This window comes from Choloepus didactylus, chromosome 1, assembly GCF_015220235.1.
Source record: "Choloepus didactylus isolate mChoDid1 chromosome 1, mChoDid1.pri, whole genome shotgun sequence".
Classification (NCBI taxonomy): domain Eukaryota; kingdom Metazoa; phylum Chordata; class Mammalia; order Pilosa; family Megalonychidae; genus Choloepus; species Choloepus didactylus.
Window position 1 is genome coordinate 92,817,069 of NC_051307.1, and position 15,489 is coordinate 92,832,557.

Consider the following 15,489-nt stretch of genomic DNA (forward strand, 5'->3'; position numbering starts at 1 on the left):
CTGTAGCTTTATAATAAGCTTCAAAGTCAGGGAGTGTAAGTCCTCCCACTTGGTTTTTCTTTTTTAGAGTGTCTTTAGCAATTCGAGGCATCTTCCCTTTCCAAATAAATTTGATAACTAGCTTTTCCAAGTCTGCAAAGTAGGTTGTTGGAATTTTGATTGCGATTGCATTGAATCTGTAGATGAGTTTGGGTAGAATTGACATCTTAATGACATTTAGCTTCCTATCCATGAACATGGAATATTTTTCCATCTTTTAAGGTCCCCTTCTATTTCTTTTAGTAGAGTTATGTAGTTTTCTTTGTATAGGTCTTTTACATCTTTGGTTAAGTTTATTCCTAGGTACTTGATTTTTTTAGTTGCTATTGAAAATGGTATCTTTTTCTTGAGTGTCTCTTCAGTTTGTTCATTTCTAGCATATAGAAACATTACTGACTTATGTGCATTAATCTTGTATCCTGCTACTTTGCTAAATTGGTTCATTAGCTCTAGTAGCTGTATCGTTGATTTCTCAGGGTTTTCTAGATATAAGATCATATCATCTGCAAACAATGACAGTTTTACTTCTTCTTTTCCAATTTGGATGCCTTTTATTTCTTTGTCTTGCTGGATTGCCCTGGCTAGCACTTCCAGCACAATGTTGAATAACAGTGGTGACAGCGGGCATCCTTGTCTTGTTCCTGATCTTAGAGGGAAGGCTTTCAGTCTCTCACCATTGAGTACTATGCTGGCTGTGGGTTTTTCATATATGCTCTTTATCATGTTGAGGAAGTTTCCTTCAATTCCTACCTTTTGAAGTGTTTGTATCAAAAACGGATGTTGGATTTTGTCAAATGCTTTTTCAGCATCTATTGAGATGATCAATTGATTTTTCCCTTTCGAGTTTTTAATGTGTTGTAATACATTGATTGTTTTTCTTATGTTGAACCATCCTTGCATGCCTGGAATGAACCCCACTTGGTCATGGTGTATGATTTTTTTAATGTGTCTTTGGATTCGGTTTGCAAGTATTTTGTTGAGGATTTTTGCATCTATATTCATTAGGGAGATTGGCCGGTAGTTTTCCTTTTTTGTAGCATCTTTGCCTGGTTTTGGTATTAGATTGATGTTAGCTTCATAAAATGAGTTAGGTAGTGTTCCATTTTCTTCAATGTTTTGAAAGAGTTTGAGTAAGATTGGTGTCAGTTCTTTCTGGAAAGTTTGGTAGAATTCCCCTGTGAAGCCATCTGGCCCTGGGCATTTATTTGTGGGAAGATTTTTGATGACTGATTGGATCTCTTTGCTTGTGACGGGTTGGTTGAGGTCCTCTATTTCTTCTCTGGTCAGTCTAGGTTGTTCATATGTTTCCAGGAAATTGTCCATTTCTTCTACATTATCCAGTTTGTTGCCATACAGTTGTTCATAATGTCCTCTTATAATTTTTTTAATTTCTTCAGGATCTGCAGTTATGTCACCTTTTTCATTCATTATTTTGTTTATATGGGTCTTCTCTCTTTTTGATTTTGTCAGTCTAGCTAGGGGCTTGTCAATCTTGTTGATCTTCTCAAAGAACCAACTTTTGGTGATATTTATCCTCTCTATTGTTTTTTTGTTCTCTATGTCATTTATTTCTGCTTTAATCCTTGTTATTTCTTTTCTTCTACTTGGTTTAGGATTGGTTTGCTGTTCATTTTCTAGCTTCTTCAGTTGATCCATTAGTTCTTTGATTTTGGCTCTTTCTTCCTTTTTAATATATGCGTTTAGTGCTATAAATTTCCCCCTTAGCACTGCTTTTGCTGCATCCCATAGGTTTTGGTATGTTGTGTTCTCATTTTCATTCGTCTCTATATATTTAGCAATTTCTCTTGTTATTTCTTCTTTAACCCACTGATTGTTTAGGAGTGTGTTGTTTAACCTCCAGGTATTTGTGAATTTTCTAAGTCTCTGATGGTTATTGACTTCTAATTGTATTCCATTGTGGTCAGAGAATGTGCTTTGAATAATTTCAATCTTTTTAAATTTATTGAGGTTTGTTTTATGTCCCAGCATATGATGTATTCTGGAGAAAGTTCCGTGAGCACTAGAAAAGTATGTGTATCCTGGTGATTTGGGATGTAATATCCTGTAGATGTCTGTTAAATCTAATTCATTTATCAGATTGTTTAGGTTTTCAATTTCCTTATTGGTCTTCTGTCTGGTTGATCTATCTATAGGAGAGAGTGATGTGTTGAAGTCTCCCACAATTATTGTGGAAACATCAATTGCTTCCTTTAGTTTTGCCAGTGTTTCTCTCATGTATTTTGTGGCACCTTGATTGGGTGCATAGACATTTACGATTGTTATTTCTTCTTGCTGAATTGCCCCTTTTATTAGTATGTAGTGGCCTTCTTTGTCTCTCAAAACATCCCTGCATTTGAAGTCTATTTTATCTGAGATTAATATTGCTACACCTGCTTTCTTTTGGCTGTGGCTTGCATGAAATATTTTTTTCCATCCTTTCACTTTCAGTTTCTTTGTGTCCCTGTGTCTAAGATGAGTCTCTTGTATGCAACATATTGATGGTTCATTTTTTTTGATCCATTCTGCGAATCTATATCTTTTAATTGGGGAGTTTAATCCATTTACATTCAACGTTAAAACCGTGAAGGCATTTCTTGAATCGGCCATCTTATCCTTTGGTTTATGTTTGCCATATTTTTCCCTCTCTCTATTAATATCCTTTATTGTACCCATACCGCATCTCTTTAGTACTGAACCTTTCTCCAAGTCTCTCTGTCCTGTCTTTGTTTCTCTGTCTGTAGGGCTCCCTTTAGTATCTCCAGTAGGGCAGGTCTCTTGTTAGCAAATTCTCTCAGCATTTGTTTGTCTGTGAAAAATTTAAGCTCTCCCTCAAATTTGAAGGAGAGCTTTGCTGGATAAAGTATTCTTGGCTGGAAATTTTTCTCACTCAGAATTTTAAATATATCATGCCACTGCCTTCTCGCCTCCATGGTGGCTGCTGAGTAGTCACTACTTAGTCTTATGCTGTTTCCTTTGTATGTGGTGAATTGCTTTTCTCTTGCTGCTTTCAGAACTTGCTCCTTCTCTTCTGTGTTTGACAGTGTGATCAGTATATGTCTCGGAGTGGGTTTATTTGGATTTATTCTATTTGGAGTTCGCTGAGCATTTATGATTTGTGTATTTATGTTGTTTAGAAGATTTGGGAAGTTTTCCCCAACAATTTCTTTGAATACTCTTCCTAGACCTTTACCCTTTTCTTCCCCTTCTGGGACACCAATGAGTCTTATATTTGGACGTTTCATATTATCTATCATATCCCTGAGGTCCATTTCGATTTTTTCAATTTTTTTCCCCATTCTTTCTTTTATGCTTTCATTTTCCATTCTGTCATCTTCCAGGTCACTGATTCGTTGTTCAACTTCCTCTAGTCTTGTACTATGAGTGTCCAGAATCTTTTTAATTTGGTCAACAGTTTCTTTAATTTCCATAAGATCATCCATTTTTTTATTTAGTCTTGCAATGTCTTCTTTATGCTCTTCTAGAGTCTTCTTGATTTCCTTCATATCCCGTACTATGGTCTCATTGTTCATCTTTAGTTCTTTGAGTAGCTGCTCTAGGTGCTGTGTCTCTTCTGGTCTTTTGATTTGGGTGCTTGGGCTTGGGTTATCCATATCATCTGGTTTTTTCATATGCTTTATAATTTTCTGTTGTTTTTGGCCTCGTGGCATTTGCTGAACTTGATAGGGTTCTTTTAGGGTTTGTAGACCTATTGAAGTCCTTATCTCTAATTTATCAGATCTACAGCTTCGTGGAGTACACTTTCTCTAACTAACCAGCAGGTGGCGACCACGAGCCACCTGTTCTCCACAAGCCAGTTCTCCCCTGCTTAGCCTTTTTGGTGAGTGGGGGAGTGAGTCTTGTGGGGCCCAATTGGTGTACCAAGCTTGCGTGTGTAGTTGGTGTTGCCTGCCCTGTATGTGGGGCGTGTTTCTGGGCAGTCGGGGAGGGGGGGTGGCCCTAACAATCAAATCTCCCTGATGATCCTAGAGTTTTAAAGCTGCTGCAATAGTCTAATCCTTCAGTTCAGTCCTGCCACAGTTTGTCTCTGCCACTGACCCACAAGTCTTTGGTATTGGCGTATGGCTCCTGAGACTTGCAAGTGGGCCCCTCTTCCAGGCTGTGCACCCCGGGTCCTCTGTTGAGGGATGACTGTGCTATGTCACAGGTGAGTGCTGTCCCCCCCAGGGCAGTTCTGGGCTGCTGGGCTGTGAGGGAGGCTCCCAGTCTGCTCAAATGATGGCTGAATGGGGCTTTGTTAATTCACACTGCTCCACCTTCCCAGCTCTGGGACAATAAGCTGAGGTTGCAGGGAAGGCTAATGTCCACGCCCAGTTTTGTGGTGTGTGCCTGTTATTTGAAGCACTTCCGTCACACTGGGTTGTCTGGTGCAGCTCTGGGCTATGGGGCTGGCGATGGGCAGGAGTGTTTCCTGTCCACCAGGATGGTGGCTGTGAGCGGACACCCCCCTTTTCTTGGGAAGTTGTGGTGTTTAGTGAATTTTCTCAGCCACTGGATTATTGCCTTTTGTCTCAGAGCTCTCTTAGTTCTGCTCTTGACTTGACGTGCCCAAATTGCAATTCTTTGAAGCTTTCTGTATTGGGCTTCTTAGAGTAATTGTTTTAGAAAAAGAAAAAAGGATTAAAAAAAAAAAAAAGGGGCCCTCCTCAGAGATCTAATGGGTTATTGAAATGCTAATAGACAAAACAACCAGGGCCATTAAGGAAAGGTCCACAGGGCAGAGAGATCAGCTTTTCTTCGGGATTTGCATATGCGCCTCAAGGCCTGAGCTCTGCCCTTCCCCTTTCTGTGTTCACCAGAACTCCAAAAATCCTCTGCTTTTATTTTGGAGTTTTTCGTGTTATTTTTTTTTTCTATGCCTGTCTCCTCTCTGCTGGGCTGGCAGCTCTCAGATTCTCTGGTGTCTGGTCTCAGTCTATCTATGGTTGGAGTATGGATCAGTAGAATGAGTTTCCGATAAGGGCTGCCACTGCAGTTCTCCCTTCTTCCCGGAGCTGGTAGCCCCTCCTCCCACGGGACTGAGCCTGGCAGGGAGGGGCGCGGGTCCCCTGGCCGCAAAAACTTACAGATTTCGCTGATCTCAGCAGTTCGACATTTTCATGAGTGTTGTATGAAGTATGCCCAAAGACAGATTGCTCTGTGGTGTCCAGTCCACGCAGTTCCTGGCTTTCTACCTACTTTCCTGGAGGAGTAACTAAAACTTGCAGCTCACCAGTCTGCCATCTTGCCCCCTGGGTGTTCTCTTATACTTTCATTTTTATTCTTATTTTTATCTTTTTTTTGGAGCAATGAAAATGTTCAGAAATTGTGGTGATGAATGCACAGCTATATGATGGTACTGTGAACAACTGAGTGTACACTGTGGATGATTGTATGGTATGTGACTATAACTCAATAAAACTGAAATTAAAAATTTGTTCTTTTTTCATTATTAATGTCTTTATTTACCTTTAAAATTAGTTCTATTGAGGTATAATTTACACATGGTACGATTCACCAATTTTAACTACAAAATTGAAAAATATATATAGTTGTAAAATCACTACCACAATCAATACATAGAACATTTCCAGAACACCAGAAAGTTCCTTTGTTGCCTTTTTCTTTCGATTCCTTCCCCAATTCCTGGCCTGGATAAGCATTAATCACCTTTCTGAAGCCATAGTTTGGCCTTTTCTATAATTTCATTTAAATGGAATCATATAGTAAGTAGTCTTCTCTAACTTCTTTCACTTAGCGTAACGCTTCTGAGATTCATCTAAGTAGCTGCATATATTGGCAGTCCATTCTTTTTAATTGCAGAATAGTATTCCATTGTACAGATATACTATAACTTGTTCACTAGTTGATAGACATTTGGGTTGTTTCCACTTTTTGGCTATTATGGATAAAGTTTGTATGAACAAACAAATACAAGGCTTTTGGGTCATATGATGGTGAATGTTTAATTTTATAAGAAACTGCAAAACTGTTTTCCAAAAAGGCTGGACCCTTTTGCATTCCTACCAGCAGTACTGAGAGTTCCAGTTCCTCCATATCCACACCAACACTTGATACTGACAGTCTTTTTTATTTTAGTCATTTTAGATTTTTTTTTTAAATAACAGATTTCTAGAGATAAAATTCACCTACCATAAAATGTACCCCTTTAAAAAGTGTACAATTCAGTGGTTTTCAATATATTCACAGAGTTGTACAACCATCACCACTATCTAATTTCAAACTACTTTTATCACCCCAAGAAGAAACCCTGTATCCATTAACAACCATGCCCCATTCCCTCACACCCCTATCCCCCCAAAACCATTAACCTAGTGTCCACCTCTATGGATTAGCTTAATCTGGACATTTTATCTAAACAGTATCATTCAATATGTGAACTTTTGTGATTGTCCTTTTCACTTAGCACATGTTTGAGCATGTATCAGCAGTTCATTCCTTTTTATGGCCTAATAATAGCCCACTGTATGGATATACTGCTTTTTGTTTATCCAGTCATCAACTGATAGAATTTGGAGTCCTATTTTTTGACTATTATGCTTCTATGAGCATTCAAGTACAAGTTTTTGGATGGACATATGTTTTCAATTGTCTTAGGTACATACTACATATATCCTTTGAAAAATGGGATCTAATATATTGATTTGAAGCCTTTTTTCACTTAATGGAGGATACTTTTCTGTTATTAATCTTGGACATCATTGGTAAAAAACTTCATACGATTCCATCTTACGGAAGCTCCAAAACATTTATATTTTTAACTGATTCTCTAGTGTTGGAAATTATAAATAATGTTGTATTTCGCATATTTGACATAATCTTTCATATTTCCTCAATTATTTTTTCAGAGCGGTAGTTCTCACACTTTTTCTAAGAAATTCTTTATAGTTTTATAATTTATTTAGAAGCCACAAAGAGCTTTTTTTAATACAGATTATATCTATTGTTATCTACTGCATTAGAAATTAAACTTGGCAAAATGTAAAATATTTACTAATTCATTAAAAATTTTATGTTTACATAAATAAGTTTTTATTAGCAACAAATACTGTCAATTGTTTTTCTTGAAATGTCACATTTATATCATTCACTTTCAAGAAAAATGTCTGATCAATATTCAAATTAGAGTAGCCATAGTTTGTCTATCATTAATTCTTTCAAGTAAAAATGGTGTTTCATGAAAGGAGTGATTACTTCAGCTTACAAGTTAAACAGCTGCATAAGTGTTTTTCCTCCAGATAACTACTATACTTCAGTACACAGTACAAGTGCTTTAAGTGTACTCCCAATCTGTCACCCAGAATATTAAAAGGTGTTTACTCAGTGGTCTAGATTAATACAACAAATAATTTGCAGCGTTTCATCAAGGACATTTGAAAAAGAAACTGGCATTTTTCAAGATGTGAGTACATGGTAGTGAAGAATACAATGGCTACTTGTATAGTTTGGTGCTGCTGTGTTGATTAGTGCTAAGGTCCCAGCAGTGTTACTCACCATCATTTCTGTACCAATAATGCAAATGTCAACACAGTGAAAAAGGCAAATAACAGTTTATTATTATTATGAAAATAAATTTGACCTTCTGGACCTTCTGCAAAGTTCTCAGGGAATCTGTGGACAAAGCTTTGAGAACCTCTCCTTTAAAATAAACCCCTAGAAGATTTGTTTTATCATTATTTTAGTTCTTGACCCAGTCTGAGTCTTCGATTGATGGGTGTTAAATCCATTTACATATATACTCTTTGGTTCTATTTATGTGATTTTAATTTAAGATTCTTTTTTTTTAGAACAAACTTTTTTTTATTAGAGAAGTTGTGGGTTTACAGAACAATCATGCATAAACTACAGGATTCCCAGATACCACCCAAGCACCTTGCATCCGTGTGGAACATTTGTTACACTTGATGATAGTGCATTTTTATAATTGTAGAATTAATTAAAGTCCATGGTTTAACTTAGGGTTCATTGTTTGTATAGTGTAGTTCCATGATTTTTTTAATTATCATTATATACACAGTCTAACATTTCCCTTTTTTAATCATATTCAGATGTTTAATGCTTCCTTGTAGCTTCCTTTGTCTCTTTTTTAATTGATAAAGTAATAGTTCCACATGGTATAAAACCTAAACAATACAAAAGAGTATTCTCTTTCCTATCCCAGACCCAAGTACTCCTTTTTGGAAGCAGCCATTGTCAACACATTTTGGAGACTCTACCTTATCAACACATAAGGATCCACTTCATTTATTTTTAAAGGTCTATGACACCTCTTGCCAAAGTACCCTCTAGGAAGGTTCTAACCAGCAGTATGAAAATATCTATTTGCTTACACCTTTTCCCAAGAGGTATTACTTTAAAAATTAATCTGTCATTGTTCAATTTGCTTGTTTGAATTCTAATTACGCTGAACAATTTTTCATTTTCTTAGTGTGCATTTTATTTTTTTCTATTTTTGTGAATTATCTCTTTATGTCTTTTGCCAATTTTTCTATATGAGTGACTTTCTGTTAACAATTTGTAATAGTTTTGATTGCTAAGCGTTAATATTTTTGCCCAGCTTACAAAAGTTTGATTTTTACTAAAATGGGAATCTGTATCATATAATGCCTTAGCTAGTAAGGGACTTAAGAGCATGATATCAGACTAACCCTTTCATTATACAGATGAGGAAGCTGATACAAACTGATGAAGTGATTTGCCCATAGTGACTAGTCTGTGAAAAGACTTAGGTTAAGATCCTGAGCTTCTGACTCTTTCCTGGATGGATGCAAGGACAACATACCTGGATTCAAATGGATCCTGCTTCTCCAGAGGTCTTACTCTTTTCCTCGTTACTGCCAATTTAGTCAAGTCCACATGCTTCGTCTCTCCATTGCTATAAGTGAACTCAAGAACACTATTCCATTCCCCTTGCACTCTGCATACCACAGTGTTGGTGATGTTGTGCTTTACTTCAGCTGTAACCCTAGAAGCAGGCAGAAAATAAAGATGGGCTCTAATAAGTGATACTGGGCTTGTTTCTTAGGATTCTGAAATCCAAGAACACACCCTATGGATTCTGTTTAAATTAGCTGTACAGCTCACCCGAAGCTGTCAGCGTGAAAATCAGAATCTTTGTAAATCCCATGATAGCTTCCCAGATAATTTTTCGAATGACATCAATTTTAATCTTTAGAAAGAAGTCTGGGAATCATACTAGAGACTTAGTTAACATGATCTTAATTAACATATATGATCACAGAGTATGATCTTTAAAATGCTTGCTGCAGGGAACTTCTGGGAAGATAGCAGATTAGGAGAGCAGAGCAAAATACTCCTTTGGAAATAGACTAGATAAAGGGCAGAAAGCGCTCCAGAACAGCAGTTCCAGGGTACCATCGGCCAGGCAGGGACTTCTATACCACACACTGGGGACTTAGCTGGAGAGGCAGAGAGAATGTGTTTGAAAAGTGGGGTGAGTGTGTTTCACCTGGACTGATGCCAGGGACAGGCGGCTGTAGCTGGCTGGTGAGCACAGGAGGAAGATTTCCACACCCTCTGCACCCATCTCAGCAGTTGGCTGGGGAGAGAACCCCTCACAGCCCCCATGGCCAAGAGCTCCTGTGAGAAACAGGATTAGACAGACTTGTCCTGCATAAAAGCCTATGGTGAGCACAGCCAAGAGGCAAGGGTGCTACAGGGAAGTACCAAGCGCCCCTCCCCAACCCCATGGACTCACAGGCATATGGCAGACAGGGACTACGGTGCATATGAGCTGGAGGGTTATATGCTCAGCTCTACAGCCCCAGAGTGGTCCACTCACATCCAGGGGTACTGTGCCCTGGAACAGACACCCTGCCAAAAAGTGTCTGTTTTGCTAGCCCCCCCTTTCCCCCTAGGGCTAGCAATTCCAAGTGCACACAGAAAACTGGTACGGTGACTGGATTTCCACCTGGGTTGGACTCTGTCTAGTGCACAGCTGAAGATGGGGAAGGGGTGGCCTGAGTGTAAGAGGCGGCTCAAGAGTGCCATCTGCTTGTAGAGAAAGTGCACTCCATCAAGCTGTAGTTCTGTCAGATTATAGATTAAATGTTGAAATACTCCTGCATATCTCAAAATGACCTTATCAGGATAAGCAAATGCTGTGAGGCCAACACCAGAAAATCATAAAGCATGTGAAGAAACTACAAGGTATGGACAACCCAAATGAGTAAATTAAAAAGGCAGAGGAGACACACAACAATTAATCAAAGCAATTAATCAAAGAAGTATACACAAAACTCCAAAACAACTCCAATGAGTTGGCTATGGACATAAAGGACATCAAGAAGACTCTAGAAGAGCATAAAGAAGAATTTGAAAGAGTAAATTAAAAATAGCAGGTCTTATGGAAATAAAAGATACTATTCATCAAATTAAAAGTATACTAGAGACATAGCAGCAGAATTGAAGGTGCAGAAGAAAGAATAAATGAAGTAGATGACAGGCCAATTGAACGTCAATGCACAAAGAACTGATGAAAAAAGATCAAAAAATTTGAAATGAATTGCAGGGAAATGATAGACAACATGAAGCAAACAAATATAAGAATCACTGGTGTCCCAGAAGGTGAAAGAATAAAGGGCTAGGAAGAGAATTTGAAGATATAGTTTGGGAAAATTTCTCAACCCCTCTAAATGACATAAATATGCAAATTAAAGATGTGCAACAAACTCCAAATAGAATAAATCCAAACAAACCCACTCCAAGACATACTGATGAGATTGTCAAATGCTGAAGAAAAGAAACTCCTGAAGGAGACAAGAGAGAAACAATTCACCATATACAAGGGAAATAACATAAGACTAATTACTGACTATCCAGTGGGCACCATGGAGGCGAGAAGGCAGTGGTATGACATGATTAGGATTCTGAAAGAGAAAAACTCTGAAAGAGGGAGAGTTTAAAATATTCTCTGACAAACAGACAATGAGAGTGTTTGTGAACAAGATACCTGCTCTACAGGAAACACTAAAGTGAGCACTGCAGACAAATAGGAAAAGACATGATTGAGAGGTTTAGAACACAATTTTGGGTAATGGCAGCACAACAAAGTAAGTACACTGAACAAAGATGACTGTGAGTATGGTTGAAAGAGGAAGGTTAGGAGCATGTGGGACACCAGAAGGAAAGAGGAAAGATAAAGACTGGGACTGTATAACTTAGTGAAACCTAGAGTGCTCAACAATTGTGATAAAATGTACAAACATGTTTTTCATGAGGGAAAACGACTGTCAACCTTGCAAGGTGTTAAAAATGGGGTGGTATTGGGGGAAAAATACAATCAATGCAAACTAGAGACTATAGAATTCTTTTTCCAGCAAAGCTCTCCTTCAAAATTGGGGTAGAGTTAAAAATCTTCACAGCCAAACAAATGCTGACAAAATTTTTCAATAAGAGACATGCCCAGCAAGAAATATAAAAGGGAATTCTACTGGCTGAGAAAAAAAGAAAGGAGAATGAGGCCCACAAAGGGCACAGAACTGAAGAGTATTAGTAAGGGAAACTTAAATGGGAAAATAAAAGGGGGGTGGGGTGGTGAGATCTCACAAATAAAAACCAAAGGATAAGATGGTTGATTCAAGAACTGCCTTCACAGTAATAACATTGAAAGCGAATGGATTAAACACCCTAATTAAAAGATACAGATTGGCAGAATTGATTAAAAACTACAAACCAGGGAAAGGGGCAAGATGGTAGCATAGAGAGGTGGAGAGGTGTGGAGTTTAGTTAGTCCCCTGGAGCAACTAATAAACAAACAGCAACAACTAGTAAATAATCGGGAACAACTGTTGGGGGAGAACTGTGACTGTCCACACATTGTACACCAACCTGGATTGGGTGGAATGGCTGAGATCACAGCATAAAATCTGTAAGTATAAACTGCGGACCTGTGCTGGGAGTCCCCCCCTCCCCACAACTCCACCAAGGCAGGCTGAGCTGCAGGACCTTACTGTGGGAGAAAGCAGCATTCTCAGAGCAAGCAAATACAGCTCAGCCCAGCTCCAAGTGGGGGTTACAAACACAAAACCCTAACAAGCAGCAAAGTACCCCGAGGTCGCTCCCAGCAGAGAGGAGGTGGGGCTGATGGAAAAAAAATTAAAAAACAAAAAGGAAAAATATGGAGGCTTTTAGTGATTGACCTTGGAGAGCCGGAGGACACCAGTGCCCCCGGAGAGGGAGCCCAGAGGACTAGGTACTCTATCTGACTGAAGGGCAAAACAGGGGGGCTGTAGACTAGCTCTGAAAGGGGGCTTTCTTTCCCTTTTTCTCTCTCTCAATCTGAGTGGCCATTTTCAGTTCGCAGCACTGTGACCCAGATGGGGTGAAATTACAGAGTTAGAGAGACAAAGGAGCTATTCAAATGCAGAAGATAACTCCCTGGGGGTGTATCTTCTCTAAAAGGAGGGAGGTAGGGCCCAGCTCTAGTGCCAACCTGCCCTTCAGAACTCAGATTCCAGGGCCTTGGAGAAAACAGTCAAAACAGAAACAAACTAAGCTAAGAATTAAAGGGGCCACACCTCCTTACACCACTCAGGAATGACAGGCTGACAGGTGCCACCTGCTGGGCAGGTTAGGAAAAGCACAGGAGCTAAAGGCCTCACAGGAAAGCCTGTCATATATAAAGAAAACACTGGGCGAACATAAGGTAGAACTCAAAAGTTTGAAAAAACTACTGGCAGAATTTATGGAAATGGAAGGCAGAACACAAGAGATAAAAAACACAATGGAGACATACATCAACAGAGTTCAAGAGGCAGAAGAAAACACTCAGGAACAGAAGAACAAGACACTTGAAATTCTACACACAAAAGAACAGATAGAGAAAAGAATGGAAAAATATGAGCAATCTCCCAGGGAATTGAATGACAACATGAAGCACATGAATGTACATGTCATGGGTGTCCCAGAAGGAGGAAGAGAAGGGAAAAGGGGCAGAAGCAATAATAGAGGAAATAATCAATGATAATTTCCCATCTCTAATGAAAGACATAAAATTACAGATCCAAGAAGCACAGCGTACCCCAAACAGAACAGCTCTGAATAGACCTATGCCAAGACACTTTATAATGAGATTATCAAATGTCAAAGACAAAGAGAATCCTGAAAGCAGCAAGAAAAAAGTGATCCATCACATACAAAGGACTCTTGGTAAGACTATGTGCGGATATCTCAGTGGAAACCATGGAGGCAAGAAGGAAGTGGGGTGATATATATAAGACACTAAAAGAGAAAAATCACCAACCAAGAATCATATATCCAGCAAAACTGTCCTTCAAATATGAGGGAGAGTTTAAAATATTCTCTGACAAACAGACAATGAGAGTGTTTGTGAACAAGATACCTGCTCTACAGGAAACACTAAAGTGAGCACTGCAGACAAATAGGAAAAGACATGATTGAGAGGTTTAGAACACAATTTTGGGTAATGGCAGCACAACAAAGTAAGTACACTGAACAAAGATGACTGTGAGTATGGTTGAAAGAGGAAGGTTAGGAGCATGTGGGACACCAGAAGGAAAGAGGAAAGATAAAGACTGGGACTGTATAACTTAGTGAAACCTAGAGTGCTCAACAATTGTGATAAAATGTACAAACATGTTTTTCATGAGGGAAAACGACTGTCAACCTTGCAAGGTGTTAAAAATGGGGTGGTATTGGGGGAAAAATACAATCAATGCAAACTAGAGACTATAGTTATGTCTGTGACTAACTGTACAAAATGTTAGAAATCTCTTTCATGAATAAGAACAAATGTATGATACTATAACTATAAGTTAATAATAGAGTGGCATATAGGGAAAAAATATACCTATTGCAAACTATGTACTACAGTTAGTAGTACTTTAACATTCTTTCATCAACAGTAACAAATGTACTACACCAATACTATGAGTCAATAATGGAGGGGGTGGGGTGTGTAAATCTCCCTAGCAACGTAGAATATGACTCTCGGGGAGAAATCTAGACCCGGCATCATGGGATGGAGAACATCTTCTTGACCAAAAGGGGGATGTGAAAGGAAATGAAAAAAGTTTCAGTGGCAGAGAGATTCCAAAAGGAGCCGAGAAGTCACTCTGGTGGGCACTCTTATGTACAATATAGACAACCCTTTTTAGGTTCTAATGAATTGGAACAGCTAGCAGCGAATACCTGAAACTATCAAACTACAAACCAGAACCCTTGAATCCTGAAGACGACTGAATAGAGATGTAGTTTATGAGGGGTGACAATGTCATGGGGAAAGCCATATGGACCACACTCCCCACTGTCCAGTGTGTGGATGGATGAGTAGAAAAACGGACCCCCCCCCCAAAAAAAAGGCACCCAGTGTTCTTTTTTACTTTAATTGTTCTTTTTTCACTTTAATTTTTATTCTTATTATTTTTGTGTGTGTGGTAATGAAAATGTTTAGAAATTAATTTTGGTGATGAACGCACAACTGTATAATGGTACTGTGAACTACTGAATGTATGCTTTGTATGACTGCACGGTATGTGAATATATCTCAATAAAATTGAATTTAAAAAAATAATGGAGGGGGTTACAGGAGGATTTGAGTTTTCTTTTTTGTTTTTCTTTTCTGGAATAATGGAAGCATAGCTGTATGATGGTACTATGGGCAACTGATTGTGTGCTTTGGATGACTGAATGATATGTGAATAATCTCAATAAAAATGAATTTAAAATAAAAAAAATTTAAATATATGCTCTAACATATAGCCCAGCCATTCCAGGTCCAGGGGTTTATCTAGAGGAATGAAAGTATATTTCAATACAAAGACTTGTGCATGAATGTTCACAGCATTTTTATTTGTATTAGCAAAAAATTGGATACAACCTAAATGTCTTTCAATAGGTGAATGGTTCAATCCACTGGAACATATACATGTAATGGAATACTACCCTGCAATAAAAAGAAATGAACTATTGATATATGCAACATGATGGATGAAATGCAAAATGATTATGCTGAGAGAATTAATTCAATGTGTAGCTTATATGGTTCCATTATATAAATTCTAGAAAATATAAACAAATCAATAGTGATAGAAAGCAGATCAGTGGTTGCCTGGGTTTGTGGGAAGGAGGTGGACAGCAGAGAGGGACTAGGGAGAGGAAGTGTTTGAGATGATATACTCATTATTTTGATTGTGGTAATGGCTTTATGGGTGTATACATATGTCAAAACTTACCAATTTTACATTTTAAATATATGTAGTTTATTGTATGCCAATTATACCTTAATAACAAAGTTCTTTTTAAAGAAGACAAAAAAGCAAGTATGAACCACCAATATGCTGTTTACAACAGACTCAGTTTAGACCCAGAGACACAAAGAGATTGAAAGTGAAAGGCTGGAAAAAAATATTCGCTGCAAGCCAGAGCCAAAAGAAAGCAGGGGTAGCAATA

At 38.4% G+C, this 15,489-nt stretch overlaps 1 protein-coding gene across 2 annotated transcripts in view; it reads right to left on the reverse strand.

The window, feature by feature from the left end:
* OSBPL11 (oxysterol binding protein like 11) overlaps window positions 1–15,489 on the reverse strand; it is a 137,350-nt gene that overhangs the window by 13,790 nt on the left and 108,071 nt on the right. Inside the window, exon 11 of one of the 2 annotated variants that reach the window (XM_037837364.1) lies at window positions 8,840–9,022. The exons of the other annotated variant lie outside the window; for it this stretch is intronic. Coding sequence (XP_037693292.1) covers window positions 8,840–9,022 — 183 coding nt within the window. The remainder of the gene's footprint in view (window positions 1–8,839; window positions 9,023–15,489) is intronic. 2 annotated transcript variants of the gene reach the window in all.